Below are 21,956 nucleotides of genomic sequence, written 5' to 3'. Positions count from 1 at the left end.
GGTTATGAAAGATACGCAATTTAAATACATAGATCAATATGATATTTTATTTTTCAAATAAATTCTGTGTTTGTTAACCTGGCAAACAGAGACCATTTCTTGATACCAGCTGTCAAAGAATTTGGATTAGATTTCTGAGCTGCAGTGAATTATTCTTTCATGCGTTTTTTCTTTTGTTGTTGTTTTTAATAGCCATCAGAGGACATTTGTTCTGGAGGTTATGGGGAGACACTGTGGGTATGTATTGTCTTCAGTAATTTGTGTTTTGTACAAATATAATTATGAAAGATAAAAAAAAAATCAATGTGAACAATAAATGTCTAATTATTTTTATTATATTTATTAGGTATTTAGCTCTTGTCAGTGCCTTAGCTTGTGGAGCAGACTGGGTGTTTATTCCTGAATACCCACCAGAAGAAGGATGGGAGGATTCAATGTGTGTTAAGCTTTCAGAGGTAATGTATTATAGTGTTCTGTCTTTTTGCAGAAACTTGTTTAAAAAGAGTGATTTAGCAATGTGTTCAGAACTTTCAGTACCTTTCCATATTCATTTGATAAAAGATATTTCAATACATCAATGAAAAGCCCTGTATGAAAATGAAATGTATGAAAACTCTGAAGTGATCAGGTATAAACTGCAGGGAGAGGGAATATTTCTTAATGTATAATAATTGCTTTTAAAATGGTGCTGAAGATTTCATTTTTTTTTTTTTTTTTGCTTATATGGATACGCTTTTGTTTTGTTTTTACTGTAGAACCGTGCACGAAAGAAAAGGCTGAATATTATTATCGTAGCTGAAGGAGCTATTGATTGCCACAACAAACCTATAACATCAGAGAAGGTTAAAGATGTAAGTGTCAATATCCTTAAGATGCACTTTGTTTGTTCACAAGAAGAAATTTTTTACTAACAGTAGCATTTCTATAATGTAAATTGGTCGTAGAATCATAGAATGGTTTGGATTAGAAGAAACCTTTAAGATCATCTAGTTCCATCCCCCTGCTATAGGTGGGGGTATCTCCCTCTAGTCCAGGTTGCTCAAATCCCCATCCATCCTGGCCTTGAATGCTTCCAAAGAGGGTCTGTTCGCAGCCTCACTGGGCAGGCTGTTCCAGAGACAGTAAATAATTTCTTTCTGAAATCTAATCTAAGTCTACCCTCTTCCAGTTTAAATGCATTTCCCATCATCCTGTCACTGAAAGAAAGTCCCTCCTACAGAAAGTCCATCCTCAGCATTCCTGTAGTAGCCTTCCAGTACCTGAAAGGGGTCTATTAGGCCTTCTCCAGGCTGAAGAACCCTAGCTCTCTCAGCCTGTCCTTGTAGGGGAGGTGCTCCAGCCCTCTAATCATCTTCAGGGCCCTCCTCTGGACCTGCTCCAACAGCTCAGTGTCCTTCTTGTGTTGAGAGCTGAAGTTGGACGCAATACTCCAGGTTTGATCTCAAGAGAGCGGAGTAAAGGGAGAGAATCACTTCCCTTGACCAATTCTCTTGATGCAAGAGCAGTCTATGTAAAACATATTATTAGACATATTGCTGGTTGTATTTTATATTTGTGCTTTTTTTTTTATCCAGATTACATTTAAAGAGAAATTATTTCAGTGACTGCTAATTAGGATCTTTTCATAAAATCAGACAATAGTTCAAAACATTTCATTATTGTATACATGGATGCTGGAAATCTTCTCAAATCAGTACTTACAGGTGTATATGGTTGTAGTGCTGCAATTTGAGGAATTGGTTTGCCATTAATAAGATGCACTTTTAGATTGGGAACCTGGAGTTTAATTTTAGTTAGGTGTTACGGTTTTATAATTTGGTTGGTGTTGGAATTCCACATCAAAACATCATGTAGGATAATGGGAGTTAAGGGGACAAGCTTTTTTTTCTGTGGACTGCCTTAAATGGGCATGTGGGGAGCGGCACCGGAGGGGAGGTCGGGAAGGGGACGGGTTTCCCGGCTCCGTGCGAGGAGGCGGCGCGGTCGGAACTTCCCGCCTCCCGCAGCCTGTCGGTGAGATTGGGATTTGGTTTTCTCATTGTTGAAACTCTCTCGTTGTTGTTTAGTGTTACTGGGTTTATTAAACTGCCGTTTGTTCTCAGATCATCCTTTCTTCATTTTTTTTTCCCTCCTAGACCCATTCGTGGTCTCCCTTCCCGTCCCCCTCTCCCGGAGCGTACGTGGCCGGGCTGCGCCGCGCCGCACCGCGCTGTTAGGGAACGGTGGTACTTTTGTTCCTGCACCCCTGGGTTTGTTCCCTTGTCACGAGGGAGCTCTAGAGAGAACCCCGTGACATTAGGGAAAAAAATAAAATAAAATCTCGCATAACAGTAATGAAAACGCTACAAAAGTTGACGTATTAATAATGTACAGTATGTGAGATTTTTGTTATTACAGTAACACTTCAGAGTAATGCATGAACATATAAAGTAGTTATGCTAATAAAACTTTTATGTTTTGAAATTGCTTACAGCTTGTGGTTCAGCGGCTTGGATTTGACACCCGAGTAACTATCTTGGGTCACGTGCAAAGAGGTGGAACTCCTTCAGCTTTTGATAGAATTTTGGTGAGTGAACCTATAATAACTTGTTCTAGTGTCAAGTGGTAGAAGTAAATAGCATGCTTTTACTTTCTTCACAGTTGATCATTTGTAGTTTCACAGTGACTAGCTGAACTACACATTCTGCACGGATTTTTTATTTCTTTTTTAATTGGGGAGAAGGAGATCTCAAATTAACTGGTCTGAAAAACTCAAATTTAACATAGTGAAGAGCTTTGCTTAAAGTAAATAAATAAAATCTGCTGTAGGGCTTAAAAGCAAAGCTGCAAGAATGATCTTGCGTGTTTTATAGTCTGACATGGTATTCTGCTGCTGCAACTTCACCTGAAAAAAATATTTGGTTTCGACTTGCGCTGCAGAGATATCATGAACAGTTCTGTGGTTGGAAGCCTTTTGCTTTTAAATGTTTGCTTGAGCAGTAGAACATTTTCTATTTTCAGGCAAGCCGAATGGGTGTGGAAGCTGTGCTTGCACTTTTAGAAGGTACTCCAGATACTCCTGCCTGTGTAGTGTCCCTGTCTGGAAACCAGTCTGTTCGTCTGCCTTTGATGGAGTGTGTGCAGATGGTGAGTTTCTGGCAAAAATATGTTTTACAGTTATTCATTAACTATAACAGAGCACTGTATACTCTGAGGATGATGCTCACCTTGCCACAAAATCCTTTCAGGGATTTGTAGGGAGTGATGATGTCTCTCCTGAGCCTCCTCTTCACCAGGCTTCTCCAGGGCCTTGATGTTTTTTCTGTAGTTAGGGGCCTACTGAATGCAGTACTCAAGGTGCCGTCTCACCAGAACTGAGTACAAAGGGATGATCACTTCCCCATTCCTGCTGGATACAGTATTTCTGATACAAACCAGGATGGTGGTGGCCTTCTTTGCCACCTGGGTGCACTGCTGGCACCCCAAGTGCTGGCCAATGCCCCCAGATCCTATTCTTCCACACAGCTTTCTAGCCTCTACCCCAATCCTGCATGTTTTGGTATATTATGTTTGAAATATCAAATTTTCATTTGTTTTTTTTCCCCATTAGAAAGCTATTTTAGAATGTCTGTTTATAGAAATATTAGATGAATAACTTTCTGTGTTTTTCAAACATGTTCAATAATAAAATTGTTCTTTCAAGACTCAAGAAGTACAGAAAGCCATGGATGAAGGAAGATTTGTTGAGGCTGTGAGGCTTCGTGGGAGGTATTGCCACTTATATCAGTTTATTTTCTCTAGAAAATGATGCATTTTTCTGCAGTTCTGCCGACACTTTATTTTATTTTACATAACTTAATTTTCATCTGTTTTTGTGTATTTAGAAGACAAAGGAAGAGTTGCTTAAAACAATAATTGAACTCTTAACTGTGTAAAATAAGTGAGCAAAAATGCACCACGCAAATCAAATAACAGTAGTCCTAAACACTGGTGTTAAGATAACTAGTTCCAAAAAAACGTGCTGCTGTCATGTATGAGCTGGCTGATTGTAACCATGTGTCTGTTTATTCAGGATTTTGAAACCAAATCTGTTTAAGATGAATATATTAGTAAGTAGCCGTTTGTTTTCCTACAGTATGTATACTTACATGTTAGTAAATAAATATATATTATTATATATAGGGTATACAATTTTAAAAATGTAAGTTGGGATACTTTCGAACAGCTTAGGAAAAATTCAGTATTACCTTTGAAATAGGTATATATTCAAAAACTTTGTAATATTTATTTTATCTATTCATTATTTAGGAGCTTTGAAAACAACCTTAACACCTACAAATTACTGTCGCAAAAAAAGCCAGATGCCGAGCTTCCAAAGGTGAGGAGTTTTTAATGTGTCCAATACCTGTCTACAATTGGGTTTTTATAAGAAATCAACCTTTTTTTTTTTCTCCCACCCCCTTAGTACTGTCTTCAAATCTTTGCTGTGGGATATTTTATAAATTAGTTTGTTATTATATTGGCTGAAAAATGCCGCAGAAAGATGTAACAAACAATTTAATTATAATAATAACTTTTTTTTTTTTTTTAAAAAAGGGAGAGACATAGATCACTCTGAAAATGCCTCTTATTTATCTCAATAAATAATAAAGCAATAGTATAGCACAAGAAATGCTATTTGATAGGGCAAATTTTCAGCTACAGAAAAATTGACAAATTTTCAAATTTAAAAATGACATAAAAATGACACATTTTCAGCTATACCATTTTTCAGCATAGTCACCACCATTAGCTGTGCATTTCTGCCAGTGATAAACAAGAGCCTGTTTTGTTTTTTTTTTTACAGTAGTTTTACTATGTCCTTTAATGACAGATGACACTAGAAGGAGTTTGTAGGTCATTTGGAATAAATAACAAGTACTTGGATTTGATCTCACCATCCAAATCTGTCCGCTTCACTAAAAGTAGTTGGAGGGGAATTAAAAAGGAGATAAACTGTGGAGGAAAAGGCTTAGCTGATCAGATCACTGGAGCTTGCTGTATGCTCTGCCTTTTCCTGTGTTACTGTGTACAAATGTTTTGCTCTTATGCTTCCTTTGCCTTTTTTCTAGTCCTTTGGTTGTACCGAAGTTTAAAATAAACAAAACAAAGAGCATACATTCTTTTATTTCTTTTTGTTTGACTGATTGTTGTTTAACAGTTGCTGTCTGTTTGTTTTGTGTTTGTTTTTGTTTTGTATTCCCATTTTCCAGAGTAAACCAATTAACTTTTAGATCTTCTCCAATGCTAAATTGCTACAAGTTTGCCATGTTAGTAATTATAAAAAAATTAACATTGTTCAGCTGGTGTAGTTTGATGAATTTCAGTATATAAGCACAGGCTGTCAGATTTCCTTGCATTTTTGCTGCCTAGTTTGATATCATTTAAGTTCTGTTTTGCTAAGCATGTTTCCTAAAAGGTCAGGCATATCAAGTTATAATTTCTTACTTATATTTTGCTCTCAGTATTAATTTCAAAGTTGTAAGTACAAAACAGCATTGATAAATTACAGTGTCTTCCTCAGATTTAAATAGATGCTTATTTATACACAGTAAAAATCTAATTCATTTTGGGTGTCAGTGATTCTTACTGTCTGACCTTTTCTTAATCAAAATTGGTAGTCTCTGATTTATCTGGTAATGTTTTATATTTCAAGTAATGCTTCATGTACAGAAAGTATGGCATTTAGCATTTTACAGTTCAAATTAAATCCGAAGATGCTTGCTAGAATTACACTCATGTAGAGTATCCTTGTTTGTTTACACGTGCTTTGTTTACCCTTACAAAGCAATTCTCTGTGTGCTTATTTTTATTTTTAATGGAAGTACTGATTTATTAATTTTTTTTTCCCCATTGGAGAATATTTGTGGTATGAGTGGTTTTGGATTTATTAGCATAGCAATGTAAGTCCATTAAAGAAAGTGTTGTTAATTTGAAAACTTACAGCTGAGAATTGTGTCTGTTGCAACAAGACACATTTTTAACACCCTATTTTGTCTCTAGGTTTCATTAATATAGTCACCTCTATTGTACAGTCAGCTATTCTTACATTCATTTACACAGTTGTTTTATCTGGAATGCAGTTGGTAACTAACAAATGCAAAAGGAGACTAAGTGCTCATGGAATGTACATTATGTAGCAAAATATTACCTTTGTTTTTAAGCAGAACTCTCTTATATTATCTGTGTCTTAGATTAAAAATATGCACTTGATGTATCATACTTTTCCATTTGAACAGAATAGACATTTACATGGAGCACCTATTGAACTTGGCAGGAGTGGGTGACACTATATGTAAACAGTCAATTGGGAATCATTAAGAAATGCTTTAAAATCTGTCATAATCTGAAAATTTATTGTATCATGTCAAGATGCTGAACAGTGCTGTTTCCTGCTATACCTCCAGCTGGAAGTCAGGACTGGTACTTCTAATTTGAAAGTTGCTCCTGTGTGTCTTTAGTGATTACATATGCCTAACGGTCACGGTGCTGGAATGAACAAAATAAGTTCTTTTCTGAGATACTCTGTTTGTATATGGGAAAACTTAAGTGGGTAATATGAAAATGGTTGAATAGCTTAGGTAATTTAGTTTATTTTTCTTGAATTTAGCTTAGCTAGGCTAAAGAAATCTGAATTAACAACTTGCAAATGAAATGTGACAGTCTTATATGGCATTGTGCAGATGGGGAGAGTAGGTTTATGTGTGTTCTTGCTGACTTTACTTTTTCCATGGTTTTTGGTAATTTGCAATTTCCTTTCATATATTCCAATACTAAACATCTGTGTATGATGGAAAAATAGGACATGGTGTAGATGTGAAAGTTCTTATTCAAATTTCTTGTTTTTCCTTTGCAGAGTAATTTTAATGTGGCAGTCTTAAATGTTGGTGCACCTGCAGCTGGAATGAATGCTGCAGTGAGGTCTGCAGTGAGAGTTGGCATAACTGAAGGCCACAAAATGTTCGCTGTTATTGATGGATTCGAAGGTTTTGCTCGAGGGAAGGTCAGTATAGTATTGTGTATCCCATCCCATTCTAACACCTTCATCATATATTTGGAAGTTGTCTTCTGTGGCACTCTCATGAGAAGTGATTCTTGAAGTTCTTTTATTTCATAAATTCCTAAAACCCAGATTGTATCTCTGTCATCTATTTGAGCCTATAGGTTCATTTATATTAAGTACTACTATTCACTTCCTAAGGAGCTCTGAAATTAGTTCAGTGATTTTTTTTTTTTTTTTTTTTTCTTTTCATTTTTTACTGCCCAGCTGGAGCCATATATCCCAAAACTAATATCAGAAAAGCTAGCTTTAGATGCTTGTGTTTCGTGTTCATTGCAAGAGAATGTGAAAACAGGATCATATGAGACAAGGGGCAGGGCTTGTCATGGTGTGAAGAAGAAAACAGATAGAATGGGATGAGACTGGTAAGAAATCAAGGGAACTTAACCTCTTGGTATTGTTTTCTGTTATTGCCAGTTTCATTCCTACAGCGTGGTTCAGCAACTTCTTAGTGCCTATTGTTTGTTGCATACCAGAAGTAACTGAATAGTCAGTTAACATAGTCTACTTTTTTTTATAGATCAAGGAAATCAGCTGGGGAGATGTTGGAGGCTGGACTGGTCAAGGAGGATCAATTCTTGGTACCAAACGGTAATGGCAGTATTTTCCCAATTGCTATGTTGAATTCTAGTATGTTACAACTTCTGTGTAATTCAGTGCTTTTTTTTTTTTCTTTCACTGAGCGTTTTAAATCTTTTTTTTAAAAAAAAAAAAAAAAAATCATTACTTTTTGAATTTTAAATTCAAATTTTGGTATCCTGATAGGACTCCCAGAAAATGGGAGTTGGGAACTCACCTGAAAAATCCATTAAGGTACTTAACTCTTAGGAGGATTAACAACCTGTATTCTCCTCATGATTCCCAATTGTGATTCCTTACTCATCAGCTAGTCAGAAAAGTGGTATTTGTATGGATAGAATACGTGATATGAAAAATATTTTATTCCTGCTGAAAGTTTACTGTTACTGCTTAATAACCAGTTTTTATTGCTACAGTGTTTGTGAAGTGTTTTTATTTATTCTTTTGGTTTAATAATTTTCAGTACTCTACCTGCAAAATATTTGGAGAAGATTGCTGACCAGATGCGCACTAACAACATTAATGCACTTATGGTTATTGGTGGATTTGAGGTACACTAAAGATTAAACTAATGTCTACGTAGAATGCATTTCCTGTCAAAACCAACAACAACAAAAAAGACTAATTTTGACCCAATCTTCATGTAAAATGAATTTGTTTTTAACTCTGTTTTATAAAAAGCGTGAATAATGTTTTGGATCAGAAATTTTATTATCAGTGTTTTTGTGGGAAGCTGATATTTAAGGCAATGACTAGTAACTGCAAAACAAGATACACTAAATGGGTAAATTAGGTGATATTAAATTATACTATATTACATAAAAAAAGAACAACAAAAACAGCTCTTTTCCCATCTGTACTGTATCAGTACTTAGAACATTACTCAAAAGTTTCTTGAGCTGTAGTAGTAATTGTCTTTTATGTAGGGCATTTTTCCCACATAATGCATTTCAAAATCTGTAAGTTATGTTTTGCCCTCCTTCCCCTTTTTCGCCCATATATTTCACGTTGGTTGCATTTTACCAAAATGGTACCTTTAGGAGTGGTCTTACTTCAGCAGTGTGTTTATTAGTTTGTAGAGAATATGCTCAAATGCTTCTTCGTAAGGAATGAATCCTTCTTTATTAATTTAACTAATTATTTTCCCACTCTGCTGGATGTTAATATAGTTGAGAAATAGTAAGATTTCAAATAAGGAGTACCTGAAGATTGGGGCTATTATGCGGTATTTTTGTGTTGTACAAAGCAACTTTGTTATGTCAAATTTATATACTTGCTAGAGTGATCTGTTTGTTGTTTATCATTCAGTGTGTACCTGTTTTTAACTCTGTTTGTTTGTGTGTGTGTGTGTGTATGTGTATCATATTTTAGTGGATCCTTACTGTTGTGACTTGCCTTAAGTGTGTTGTGGTAGAAATGGCTCCCCCTGTGGCCCATTCCATTTTATCATTCTAACCTTGCCTGTATTGTCTTCATCCTAATTTTTCACCCAATGCCTGTGCCCAACAGGCGTACCTTGGACTTTTGGAATTATCAGCTGCCCGAGAGAAATATGATGAATTCTGTGTTCCAATGGTTATGGTTCCTGCAACAGTATCCAACAATGTACCGGGTTCAGATTTCAGCATTGGTGCAGATACTGCTCTGAACACTATAACTGATGTAAGTCTATTCTGGTGTATGCGCTTACTAACAAAGCAGTTGTGGTTAAAACTGACTACATTGGCAAGAACTGGATATTTTTATAGACCAGAACTTTGGAAATCTAAACAGGAAAATGGTGTAGTTACTTGATATAGCTGTGTTTATGATGCTCATTTAGAAGTAGTTCTGAAACTACAGTGACCTTTGAATTTCTAAAATATAAAATAGGATTATGTATATTCATCGTATACAGGAGAAAGAAAAAAAAAAAATCTAAAGCTTGTTCTCGGTGATCATTTGATATACTGTAGAGGAAGAAATTCCTATTATATACACAATGTCTGTACAGCCAGCTGTGACAAGTCCCAGGTGAATCCTTATTCATGAAATCATTTCTGTAGTAATAGTAGCTATGTGTGCTCTAATAATAAAACAAATGATTATAATATGAACAGCTGAGACATTCTGTCATTCTGTGATAAAGTAAAAAAAAAAAAAAAAATCCAATAATGTAAATGAAAAACACATCAATTAAAACTAAACACAGTTAGATAGAATGAGAATTGTCAAATACCTCATAAAGGACATTGTAAAGCATAATTACAGTACCTGAATCACTTGAGAAGCATTACCTTGTTGTTCCTGTACTAAGGAAAGAAATTCTGCTTCTGTATATTCTGACATAATTTTGTCTATGCAACAACAATGGGAATGTTACCGTTCCTTCAGTTTACTTTTTTCTTTTCAGTATAATCTGTAGATGCATATGCATCACAGATGCATTTGCAGATTGTCCATAGTTCGTTTAAAACACAGGAAAGTTTTAATATAAAAGCATTCTGCTTTAAAACTGAATTTACATTATCACTTACAAAGTAGTTCTGTTTCTTTGTAACGAACATTTTTGTTGATTGTACATATTGAGCTATGTTTTTTAAAGTTAAAAACAAGGAACGTGAAATGCATCTTAAGTGGGGATAGCATCTTAGATTCATTTTGAAACTGAACCACCAGGTCCTCTATCACTTACATGTATGTGTAAAATTTAAAAATGATATTATTTTGAGGAAACTTCAAGGATTCCTCAAATGCTCTCAGCCTTAAGAGCACTTATATAACTTTCACCTGTTGTTTTTGTTTTACCATACCAGCATAAATATTCTTATATTCAGAAAAATAAACTCTTGAGTTAACAGATTACAGTCTTGTTCAAGGCAATAGCTTGACAGGCTACAAGCTAAGCAAAATTTGTTTAGGATATATTCTTTATAAAGAATGACCTTTTTCCAGTTCTGGTAAATAAAAATATCTCTCCAAAATGATTGAGGTGAGTAAAGTAACTGTGCATGACACCTACTTTTCTCTTTTTTTCTTCCTTCATCTTTGTGTTTACTTAACTGCCTTCTTTTTGTAGGTAATTTCACGTAGAGCAGGATCTCTCTCTCCTTTTCTCTATTGCTTGAATTCCTAGGTATCATATGACTTCATTAGACAATAAACTGTCAGTAACTCCATATTTTCAATGCAGTAGTTGAGAACTTTCCAGTCTGTTCAATGCAGTAGTTGAGAACTTTCCAGTCTGTTTGTTTTTATCAGTAGCTTTTGTCTTGTTCCTGTTTTTTATTTTGCCTAGAATTTTCTCTAAAGTAAATATGAAATGTAATGACTTTTCAGGATTTAGATTCAAGCCAATAGAAAATTATGTTCTTTTTTGAGGGGAAGAAGACCTTCATGTTGGAGAAAGAATTCTGCTTAATATATTTGTAGTTGCTTCATTTGTTTGAATGTAATCCTCTAAACAGATAACGAAAAGTGTTTTTTCATTCTTTTGTCACATGTTCAGATCAGGCTCAATAGTATTGCTGTCCCTTATATAATTGATAGGCTCAGTACAAGTCTTAAAATTTTCATTCCCATTGCCGCTGTTAGATGAATAAACGTGTCACAGTTTATAGTACTCTCAGGTTAGCATTTCTTAGGTTTCAGATTAGCACACCTAAATATTATCTCACTTAGTTTTTCTGTGGTACTGCTCATGTTTCTGCTTTATCGACAGCTTTCAGTAAGGTAAGTGCATTCTTTTCTGCTCGGTAACGAGGCCTTGGTAGTGTTTGGCATTGCTAGATGTTTGACAGTTTTAGGTTGCTTCAGAATTACCTAGGCATGTAAGTGTTACCTAGAGACATTTGCAAATTAAATGTTATTGACTTGCCTTTACAAGGGAAGGCAGACTGACAAAGACATCAGCTGGTCTTAAGCTTACCTCAGTTTGGCATTAACTGTTTCTTTCTATGTGGATTTAGCAAAGATAGCATAAAATGTATAAATACAGTTGTTTTTTTTTTTGAAGAAGAGATTTGGTGAGACCATGAGACCATGACTTGTTTTAACTCACGGGTAGTGGATGGTACATTTCTGAACAACTAGAATTCAGATTATATGACAGATTCTCTTTTCTATTTGTATTTTAAAATGTAGGCTTTAAATCAGTTTAATAGTAGAACATGGATTCTTTTGAACAGCATTTTAAATTTGCTTGTATGCTCTATTTTCTCATTAGTTTAAGAAGATCAGTGAGAAAAATAGTGAGAACTCAGCAATATCAAATAGCTGGAGAATCCTGGAGGTCTCTATATGTGAATAGGGTATCATTAAGGCTTTTGTATCAAAGTAGACATAATAAATTGTTTAGAATTGCAGGGTAAAAACATGAATTTGGAGTTTTGTCAACAGGAGAAAGAAAGTAATTATTTGAATAAAAATATATATGTTCACACGTTCATATTAGTAATTCAGTGAAATGAATTGAGTATTATTTCTGATAGCAGACTTCTGGAATGTGACAGGAAAGAAGTGTTCTATTATTTCCACACAAATATGAAGGCTGTGTATTGCTGGGCTATTTAATATCCATTTTAAACGCATTATTAATACAGGCTGTGGCTGAAACTAATAAACAGAAATCTACTCTGTAAGTAAAAGAATGAATACAAAGGTAATTTTTTCAGTTATAGAACGTGGGGAAAAACATGGAGAAGATGAAACTTTAATTTGAAAAGAAAGCCTACTGATGGGCTAGTGGACACTAACGGAAAGAGGAATAAACCAAAACAGTGTATGGAATGGTAGATGATATATTTCATTTAAGGCATGTAGAAATGAATGATGAAATGAAGCAATGTGAACTAGAGATGGAGGGCAAAGAAGCCTAAAAATGCAAGAGGCTAAAACTCTGATATGCTCAAAGAGGTTACAGTCTGCTTTTAACTGAATTCAAAGGGAAGAGCATACAGGGTGATCAGCTGGTTGTGAGAAAAGAGACAGACTCAGGAAGACCCTTATTTGTTGAGGAGTGAAGAAAGCTTGTTAAATTGTCCTAATGCAATCTTTTTGCAGTTTTCTTGAGGAGGATTGACTTTTCTTCTGTGTTTTCCTAGTGCTGATACTTAGCATCTGTGACTGAATTAATCTGAACCAGGCAGCTGAACTGGCTGAAAATTAGTTCCAAACTGACTATCTAATTAAATTTTCATCCATCCTGGAAACATGGCTGAGGATATCTGGCAGTAAATCCATCCCTTTTAATAGCCTTTTTTGCACTAGTTCAACGTAATGTAAACAAACTGCAGCCTGTTTGTATGTATTATTTTTATAAAGCATCTTTGATTCTGCCTGTACCCTGCTAAATAATAAGAACATAATAAAAGCACATGAAAAAAATAAACCATATTATTAATGTGGTACAGTACCCCTCCATGATCTTATTGTAATCCTCATATAAAAATAATTAAAAAAAAAAAAGAAATTGTAGAGCTAATATGAAAACCACCAATTATTTATGTTCTATAATTAAGTTACTTTTTTTTTATTATTAAGTTTTTTCATATACTCTGCAGTGGTGCAAGATATAATAATCTAATGCTTATGCTTGGTGGAGGTGCAATCTTTGGATATGTTTGCTGAAATCACTTGCATCAAATGAAATTACAATATTTAATGCAAGTAAAACATATCCTTACATATCGTAACTAACCAATTGTGTTAGTTACTGCTCTAAATTTTCTTTCAACTCAGTTTCCCAAAAGTCTCATTATGAAACTTTTTGGAGAAACTTATTGGTGTTTTCTTCCACTTGTTCAGGAAGCCTCATGGCTTATCACCATTTTGTTTCAGTAGAGACTAAATTTCCAACTGACTGAATTGGTCTAGGCAGATTCATATGTACTGAAAAATAATAACTGTGATGATAATAGAAGTCCATTTATTTTCTACCAGTGCTGCTTCTCAGAGTCAGAGCTGCAAGTCTGAATTAGTAATATATTTTAGCAGCTTTTTAGACTGTTTCAGACATCATTCTGGAAGTGCATCCTAGCACTGAACTTAGTTGAAAGTTGCAGTTCCAAAATAATGCCTAAAGTTGGCATAGACGTTAGAAACTCAATTTGCACTTCATTCATGTACTGTCAGATGACATAACTTCTCACCGAATGGAATCTGATTCATCTGGAGGAAAGAGTCTATAAGCAGAGCTCTCATGGGTGAATCTTTTCTCCATCACTTTCTTCCAAGTTATTGCTTAAATTAGCAGCTGCGTAGACATTTGTAGAGCTAATGTCTTAATAATTTGATTTGCTTTTCTGAACTGATCCGAGAAGTTGAAAAGATGAGACTTCTGTGAGCATCATTCTTTTCTGGGAGGAAGATGTTGTCAAAGTGGGAACATACTATGTAATTAGGCTTTCTTGTTGAGAGTCATTACATAGGCAGTTTGAAAAATGGCCATATGTCGTAAGAAATGCTGAATTAGTTTGGATTAGGTAGAATTGGAATAATGTAACTTCAAGCTGTTTTTATGTAAACAGTTTCTAACTTCAAGTATTTTGATTGCTGTTAGGAGCACCTAGTCCTTTTCACATGCTAATTTATTTTGTAGTGTTTGGAATCCTCCCAGGAACCTACAGCTGCTTCTCAAACAATCTTCAAAATATACTTGTAAACTGTAATGCATCCGTATGCACATGTTCTTGGATTTTCAGACCTCTGTCTAATCTGTGTCCCTAGAAGTAGATGTTATGTGTTGGTAGAATCTTGGAAAGCATAGGAATTTTTTCTTCTTTTTCTCAGTGAAAATGGATGTGTGTGTCTTGACTAGATAGGATAACACAGTGTTAGAAAAAAAAACCAAAACAACAAAACCAGCTTTTTAAAGTACTTCCTTCAAATTGCAAGCATTTTCCTAGTTGACTTTCTGAACTCCTTAATGCGTTTCAAACTGTTCTTTAAATGTCTTTTTATAGGAAGATTTCCAATCTACTTTTATGCTGCTTTTTTTCTGCTAAATCGCTTCAGACCTCTAATGCTGCACACGCTTCTTATTCACTCTGCATTAACCTGCACTAATCTGCTTTTCTTCTAAGAACATTGTGCCAATGCAAGCCCAGTGCACTGTTGTGATATGTACAGGATGCACCCTCAGTAATCTCACCAATTGTATTTGGGCCAATGGGCAGCCAAATTTACCATCACATGCAAGGAGTCATTAGCACAGTAAGCCAGACAAGGAATGCATCACTCATACTTGTACCACTGCTTCAGGCCTATGAAAGTTGTCTGCAGCTACATGAGGCACGTTCCCGCTTTGAGGAGTTTTGCGTACCTATCTGTGTGTTGCCTGCTACTATTAGCAACAATGTGCCAGGCACAGACTTTAGCATTGGTGCTGACACTGCCTTGAATGCTATTGTGGAGGTAAGACTATGTCTCTTTTAAAAGTTAAGATGATAAAATGCATAAGGTTAGGATAGATACTTAAATACCTTTAAATATCTGGCATACTGAACTAATTCAGTCACTGTCATTTTTGTGTCAGTTTTTTTCACCAAGACTGGTTAAAATAACTCATTATAATTGGTGTTTACCTTTGGTGGATTCTGCTTTGTTATCTAAGACTACTGCATCAGTGATTAGGGTTTTTTTGTTTTTTTTTTTTTTTTTTTTTTTTTTTCTGAAAATAAGATTTTGCTCTTCTAAAATTTCCATTTATTTTGTTGTTATTTTATTTCACTGAAGTTATTATTTTTTTATATATATATATTTATTATATTATTACTCAGTTTTATTTAGCTGAATGGTGAAATCCGATATCGTAAATAAATTATATTTCTATGCTAATGGAATATAACCTCAGTGTAAAAAGCTGTTTGTTTGTTTTATTATCACAATCACTGGAAGTAAGTTAAATTAGAATTTTCACCATGAAAATGTTAGGATATAAGGAGATAGCAGTGCTAATGCTAACACTTGCCATGATGGAGATTGGTGTTGTAGAAAGCAATACAGAACCAGTTTTTAAAGATGGTCTACAGCAGGCATATGGATGGAGCGTATGGCTGCTAGATTGTGAAGATCACCACTGGCATTAAATACACATGTACGTACAGTGATACACGTCTTTCCAAGCTGTGATGTATTTGATCTAGTCTAATGTAACGCATCCTATAAGTCTTGAGTTGAGCTGCTGGGTGAATAAGGAGCTTTACAGGATATAATATTTGTAACTTCTGAATTTCTTTAAAATTGATCAGTGCCATTTTGGTACTTGAGTATTTCTGTCACAAGTCATTCTAAGAATAGCAAACAGTTTCTACATGCATGTTTTTTGTATAGTCAGGAATGGAAATCCTTGTAAATAAATATAAAATGAACCCCCAAAGCAAATAATGATTGTCATTACTTAAGACAGTCTAGGTTCTTTACTCAAAATTATAATTTCTCAAAAAGCAGAAAATTCTGTTCTGTTACCAGCAAACTATGTGGAAAGATTGGAGCTTACAAATATTTTATGTCTTTTAAAGTGAAGGAAATGTTCAGATGTGTTTTTATTTCTCCAGTCTCTAATGCTAGTATTTTTATATCATAATTTAGAAGAAATATCAGTCTGATTCCAGGAAGATTTTTTTGTTTGATTTAATGAGTTAATGCTTGCCTCTGTTAGAAGTAATGGGGATTTTTGTACCCATAAACCAAATATTATCATTGTACAACAGTTCTTACAAAACCACATCTGGAACAGGAAAGCCAAGTGATTGAATATACTGTCAAGTCCAAGACAGGTAAAAGAAAGAACGTCTTGAAAAAAGACTGAAGTTCAGTCTAAAATTCTTAGTTTACAGAGATATTTTCTGTTCAGGGTAACAGAATGTCAGTCTGTGTTCTGAATGCATTTGTGTGGATTCTGCACTTGTGTGCATGGGGGGAATAGGGGGTGGGGCTGTATGCATGTATATAAATTAAATATGTATATATGATATTACATGCATCTTTTGGTAGCTGGACTTAAATGCTAAGTGGTTTTAGTTATTGAATGTATTAAGCGTTATTAATTTGTTTCTTCATTTGTAATTTCAGTATTTGTTATGTTGTCTTGGTATATTTTTGAGGCCCATATGGCTCTCAAACTAAATTTCCACTTGCAGTCCTATTTTTAGGTATCTGATTTAGTTATCTCTTTGTAAAAAAACAGAACAAAACTCAAATGTTAGAGGATCTATAATTGCTCTTTCAGAATATTACTAAGGTGTGGGTATTTTTTTAAAACTAACATAATTCAGATTTCAAGATGATGAAACTACCAGGTGCTCTCCTGAGAGGACAAGCTGAAAGAACCGGAGAAGAGAAGGCTGTGAGGTGACCTGATAGCAGCCTGTCAGTATCTAAAAGGGAGCTACAGGAAATAAGGAGACAGGCTCTTCAGTAGCATCTGTTGTGGAGAGCAAAGGGAAATGGCTTTGAGCTTAAAGAGGGTAGATTTAGGTTACGTATAAGGAAGAAGTCTTTTATAGTGAGGGTGGTGAGGCCCTGGCACAGGTTGCCCAGAGAATGTGGTTGATATCCTGTCCCTGGAGATCTTGAAGGCAAGGCTGGATCAGGCCCTGGGCAACCTGATGTAGCTGTGCATGTCCTTATTCACTGCAGGGGAGTTAGAATAGCATTTAAAGATCCCTTCCAACACTAAGGGTTCTATGATTTGATGCCTTCATTTTGTATTTTTACCAGACACAATGTTGGGACAGCACATTCTGTTTACACATTTTTTTCTTGTCACCAACTCCCATATAACTTTTATTTATTCCATAATCTCTTCCTGAAAGGAAGCACCATCATCTAACAGCTTCAAAAATAACTTTGAACAATTGCTGTAGGAATACATTCATTCCAGGAAGTGTGAGTTTGTCAGCTAGCTTCTTGAGTGCTGCTGAAGTGTCTGGAGATTTGTATTTATGTAAGTTTTTCAGGTCCTGGAGATTTTTTTCCATGACTTCTTCAAGACTCTTGGGCAACTGTAGCAAATACTGGTGTTATCAGTGCTATGTGAGCCTCATATCTATTAGTAGAGAGTATCTCTTATGTGGTCAGAGCAAGATGCAGATAAAGAAAAAAACAAGAACAGGGACAGTTATTCCAGTAGTGGAGGAAATAATTTTATCTGTGTGAATATCCTTATTGATTCACAGGGCAGAATATGCTTAAGTTAAAAAAAGCTCCCCTATGTGTATTTGTATTTCATTTATAAAGCTATCACAACCTTTTATGTCCACGCACAAAAATTTATTTCTCAGATGTGAAACAAATGTTTAGATTCTAGCGAAATATTTTGACTGTATTGCTTATGTATGGCTTATAAAAATTAGTTTATATGATGGCTGTTACGATGTTGAAATGGGTTATGTTATACTGGGACATTATTTAAAATATATTTTAAATGAAGTCTTTCATCAATATATGACACAAAACTGCTTGCCACACATAAACGTATAAAAATTCCTACTTCTTAATTTCTAATACATTGTCTTTGAGTAGACGTGTGACCGCATCAAACAGTCAGCCAGTGGTACCAAACGTCGTGTATTCATCATCGAGACCATGGGAGGTTACTGCGGTTACCTGGCCAATATGGGAGCCCTTGCAGCAGGAGCTGATGCTGCTTATATCTTTGAAGAACAGTTTGACATTCGAGAGCTCCAGGTATGCAGTATTAGAAATGTTTTCCCTAGTTTTAAGTAGATCCTGTGTCACAGGTTACCCTAAAATCTACCATGACATTCTGATATTGTTGTACTTACATAGCTTACTGCCTGTGTTTGGAGTAAATAGCTAAAATTTATCTATATACTGTAGCTGAAAGCTGTGCTTGTCAGTTGCACTGTTAAATAATTCCAGTTCTTATGTCACATCCCATACATACGCCATTATTTTTGGCATTAGGTTAATTGATGAAACGGTTGTACTGACCACTAAATGTTATTAGGGGAATTGTTTCATTTTTATTCCTCTGATAGAAATTCAAGTTGGGTAGAAATGAAAAATGCTGGGTAGTTTCAGAAGAATATAAAAAGATATAAAAAGAAGGACTTTTTCATTTGTCAGAATGATATACAGGTCAGAAATTTAAAGTGATGTATAATGCAGTTGACATTGATTTTGATAATGAAATTATTTAGAGCATTTTTTGAGGTGTTATTTAAACAAAGATGTCAGATTAGGATGTGACTGCATGGGGGTAGGGTGATGTAGAACTTATCTAATATGAGGCTTTTATACTTCTGAGGTGGTTGGTTCTGGCTTCTGTCATAGACCAATACAAAGCTGAGAACACAGCAGAGTATGGGTTCTGTTGCAAGGACTGGGAGTAACTTCAGCATCTGATCATTTATGACAATTTCTACATGCTTTTTGTATATCAAGTTCATCCAGCTTCTCCGCCTGTATAGCACACAGAAAAACAAGTTTATGTAGCTATTTAAAAATAAGTTATTTGTGACACGGAGAAAGAAGTTATTTTTACCTCAAGATGGATAGCCACACACTGTATGTTTTCCTAGATCTCCAAAAGTGATTTGAATCTGCACATACTTGATGTAGAATCCTTTATAGACATTCTAAGGATAAGACAAATATGTAGACTTATTAAAGTTGTTTTAAAGGGTTCTGCGTGGCTCTTGACAATGCCTTTGTTGTTCCTAGGCTAACGTGGAACACTTGACTGAAAAGATGAAAACCAGTATCCAGCGTGGGTTAGTGCTGAGGTAAGCAAAGTACTTTCAGTAGATAAGTCTGTGATTTCAGTGCAAAGTGTTGAAAAATAAATGCTATAGTCAATGGTGTAAGGAAGCCATTATACTTGAATCGATTCTACTGCTAATGTGATCAGAGTACAAAAAGAATACTTGGCATTTACAGTATTAATAAGGAACAGACAGGTACTGTTCATTATCTATGCTTTGGTAAATTGCATAAAATATATAACTACTTGGATTATGCATTTCCACCTGCATAATGAATTTGTTGGAATTAAAATAGTACTTCTCATTACATTATTAAATGATGGAATCTGGCTGACCTGTCGGTATTGTGGGTGTAGTAAAAATAACGCATCCATGAAACGTGAAGGCAAACCTGTATGATTGGATGTAAATGTCCAAGTGATGATTACTGTTATAAAGAAACTGGGAAAGTATCTGTTGTGCGCTAAGTAGAGAATGTCTTTACAACTAATAGTTGATTTGCTAATAGTATTTGGCCTGAATTGTTACAGAAATGAGAACTGCAATGAAAACTATACAACTGACTTCATTTATCAGCTGTATTCTGAAGAAGGAAAAGGAGTGTTTGACTGTCGAAAAAATGTGCTGGGCCACATGCAGCAGGTAAAACTGAGCTTAACATTTCCAGACATGCTTAACTTTATCAGCATAATGTTAACTATATTAGCATAAAGCATACACCATTCAAGCACATCAAGTAAATCTGACTCAGGATTAAACTAAAAAAAAGTATGGGCTTTTGTTTGTAGGTAACTCAGAGCTGCTTGTTAACATTAAATGTGATTGTAATTCCTTTTTTAAAATGTATAAAAAATGCTTTAGTTACTTATTTTCATTTCTGTCTATATAAATCTGCACATTTTCTTTTTCACAGATCCTACAGCTATCTATCTTTCTTGTAACACGTCTTTTGAACATAATTTTATACCCATCCATAATCTGAATTCTGATCAAATGTGTTAAAGAAATTATGTGCAGGTGGATTATCCTGGTAGAAAAGATGACACTGAACTATTCCTTATGATCTCTGTGCCTTCCCCCCCCTTTATCTTGCTGCGCTGCTTGTTTGTGGGCAAACTGAGTTTGTAATTAGGCTAACAAACACTGTAGTAGAGTCAAAGGTACGTGTAGGGCTAAATTTCTAAATTGTCTGCTTTATTCTGTGCTGAAATGAGGTGACCTTATAAAGTGTGAGAGCGTTATGATCAGTGCCGAGGGAAAAGAGGGTGAAAGGGCAGACAGCATCCTCTGCTTACCTAAGTGAAAAGTATTACTGATTCACTGAGGATTCCACACCTGAATAACACAAATTTTAAAGGAATCAGCTTATTTTTTTATGATAGGTTTGTGTCTTTTTTTTGAGATGGGGAAGATGGAGGTAAGAAGTGTAGCAGGCCATTAACAGGGAGGACTGATAAAACGGAACACTGAATTAATGCAGTTAAATTTTCACGCAGGGTGGTGCACCTTCACCATTTGATAGAAACTTTGGGACAAAGATTTCTGCGAAAGCAATGCAGTGGATCTCCAAAAAACTGAAGGAAGCCTACCGGAAAGGTGCAGAAATACTCAGTGCTATCTTGTTACTGCCTTCAGTTAGCTATCAGTATATGACTAATTTCCTACAAACATATTTGAATGTATGTTAGTTAGTCAGTGCACTTCTTTCCATCTTATATTTTTATTATTCAGTAATGTCTTGCTGTGGTTCCTGCGGTAAGATTCCTCTCAGTCGGTTGATATTTTAGCTGTTTTTCTTACCTGCCTTTTAAAAATGATAGTGTGATTGCAGTTTATCATGCATGAAGGAATTGCTGACTACATAGTTACATCTGTTCTTCCTTTTTGTTTCATGATGGCTGCATGGGAAACAGAAGAAGGTAATATGTCTTCTTTGGGAATTTTTGTAAAACACTATTTACTAAAATCCAATTTAAATCTGGATGTTCAAATTCAGTTTTATTGTTTGTTACTGACACTATTTTTATGGCTAATCACCAAAATTGATCTTCAGAGATCTTCTAACCCTATTAAAGTACTAATTGATGTTCTACTACTATGTTAAATACACAGTAACTGCAAATAAGCTGCCTGTTCCCATACAAGTGTGAATAAGGAAGATACTGAATTATTTCATTCTTTTTAGGAAAAGTATTTGCCAATACCGACGACTCGGTCTGTTTGCTGGGAATGCGCAGACGCAACCTTATTTTCCAGCCAGTAGCTGAGCTGAAGAATGAAACAGACTTTGTGTATGTATATACTCTGCTTACATTTCAAGCATCTGAAAACAGGCTTCCTTTCCCCACATCAAATGAACACCTTTGCCACAGTGCTGACACACAGCATTTGCCATCTGTTTTATTGTGCTTCTGTCTCCAGCTTACATTCAGACAGTGATTCACTTAGATTGTTAGCTTGTCTTTTCAAACTACTCCCTTAATACTTTCTATTTCTCCTCCCTACACTTTGTTATTAACTTATTTAATTCTGGGAGCCCGCAGTCCTTTTCCATTACTACGTTTGCTGTAATGTATAGAATTGGCTTACTT

General features: G+C 35.1%; 1 protein-coding gene across 4 annotated transcripts in view; it reads left to right on the top strand.

The window, feature by feature from the left end:
* The window catches only part of PFKP (phosphofructokinase, platelet), a 40,411-nt gene that overhangs the window by 17,670 nt on the left and 785 nt on the right, over positions 1-21,956 (top strand). For 2 of the 4 annotated variants that reach the window (XM_072330224.1, XM_072330225.1), the window contains exons 7-22: positions 193-237; positions 347-455; positions 756-851; positions 2,474-2,566; positions 3,001-3,126; positions 3,683-3,747; positions 4,288-4,357; positions 6,875-7,021; positions 7,599-7,669; positions 8,121-8,208; positions 9,167-9,319; positions 18,161-18,325; positions 19,325-19,386; positions 19,896-20,007; positions 20,862-20,961; positions 21,551-21,656. In XM_072330224.1, coding sequence (XP_072186325.1) covers positions 193-237; positions 347-455; positions 756-851; positions 2,474-2,566; positions 3,001-3,126; positions 3,683-3,747; positions 4,288-4,357; positions 6,875-7,021; positions 7,599-7,669; positions 8,121-8,208; positions 9,167-9,319; positions 18,161-18,325; positions 19,325-19,386; positions 19,896-20,007; positions 20,862-20,961; positions 21,551-21,656 — 1,608 coding nt within the window. Of the gene's footprint in view, positions 1-192; positions 238-346; positions 456-755; positions 852-2,473; positions 2,567-3,000; positions 3,127-3,682; positions 3,748-4,287; positions 4,358-6,874; positions 7,022-7,598; positions 7,670-8,120; positions 8,209-9,166; positions 9,320-14,896; positions 15,050-18,160; positions 18,326-19,324; positions 19,387-19,895; positions 20,008-20,861; positions 20,962-21,550; positions 21,657-21,956 lie in introns of all 4 variants that reach the window. The other 2 variants (XM_072330227.1, XM_072330226.1) reach the window with 2 other exon arrangements.

This window comes from Excalfactoria chinensis, chromosome 2, assembly GCF_039878825.1.
Source record: "Excalfactoria chinensis isolate bCotChi1 chromosome 2, bCotChi1.hap2, whole genome shotgun sequence".
NCBI classification, from domain to species: Eukaryota; Metazoa; Chordata; class Aves; order Galliformes; family Phasianidae; genus Excalfactoria; species Excalfactoria chinensis.
The sequence above is the reverse complement of the archived record's forward strand: the minus strand, read 5'-3'. Positions and strand labels throughout refer to the sequence as shown.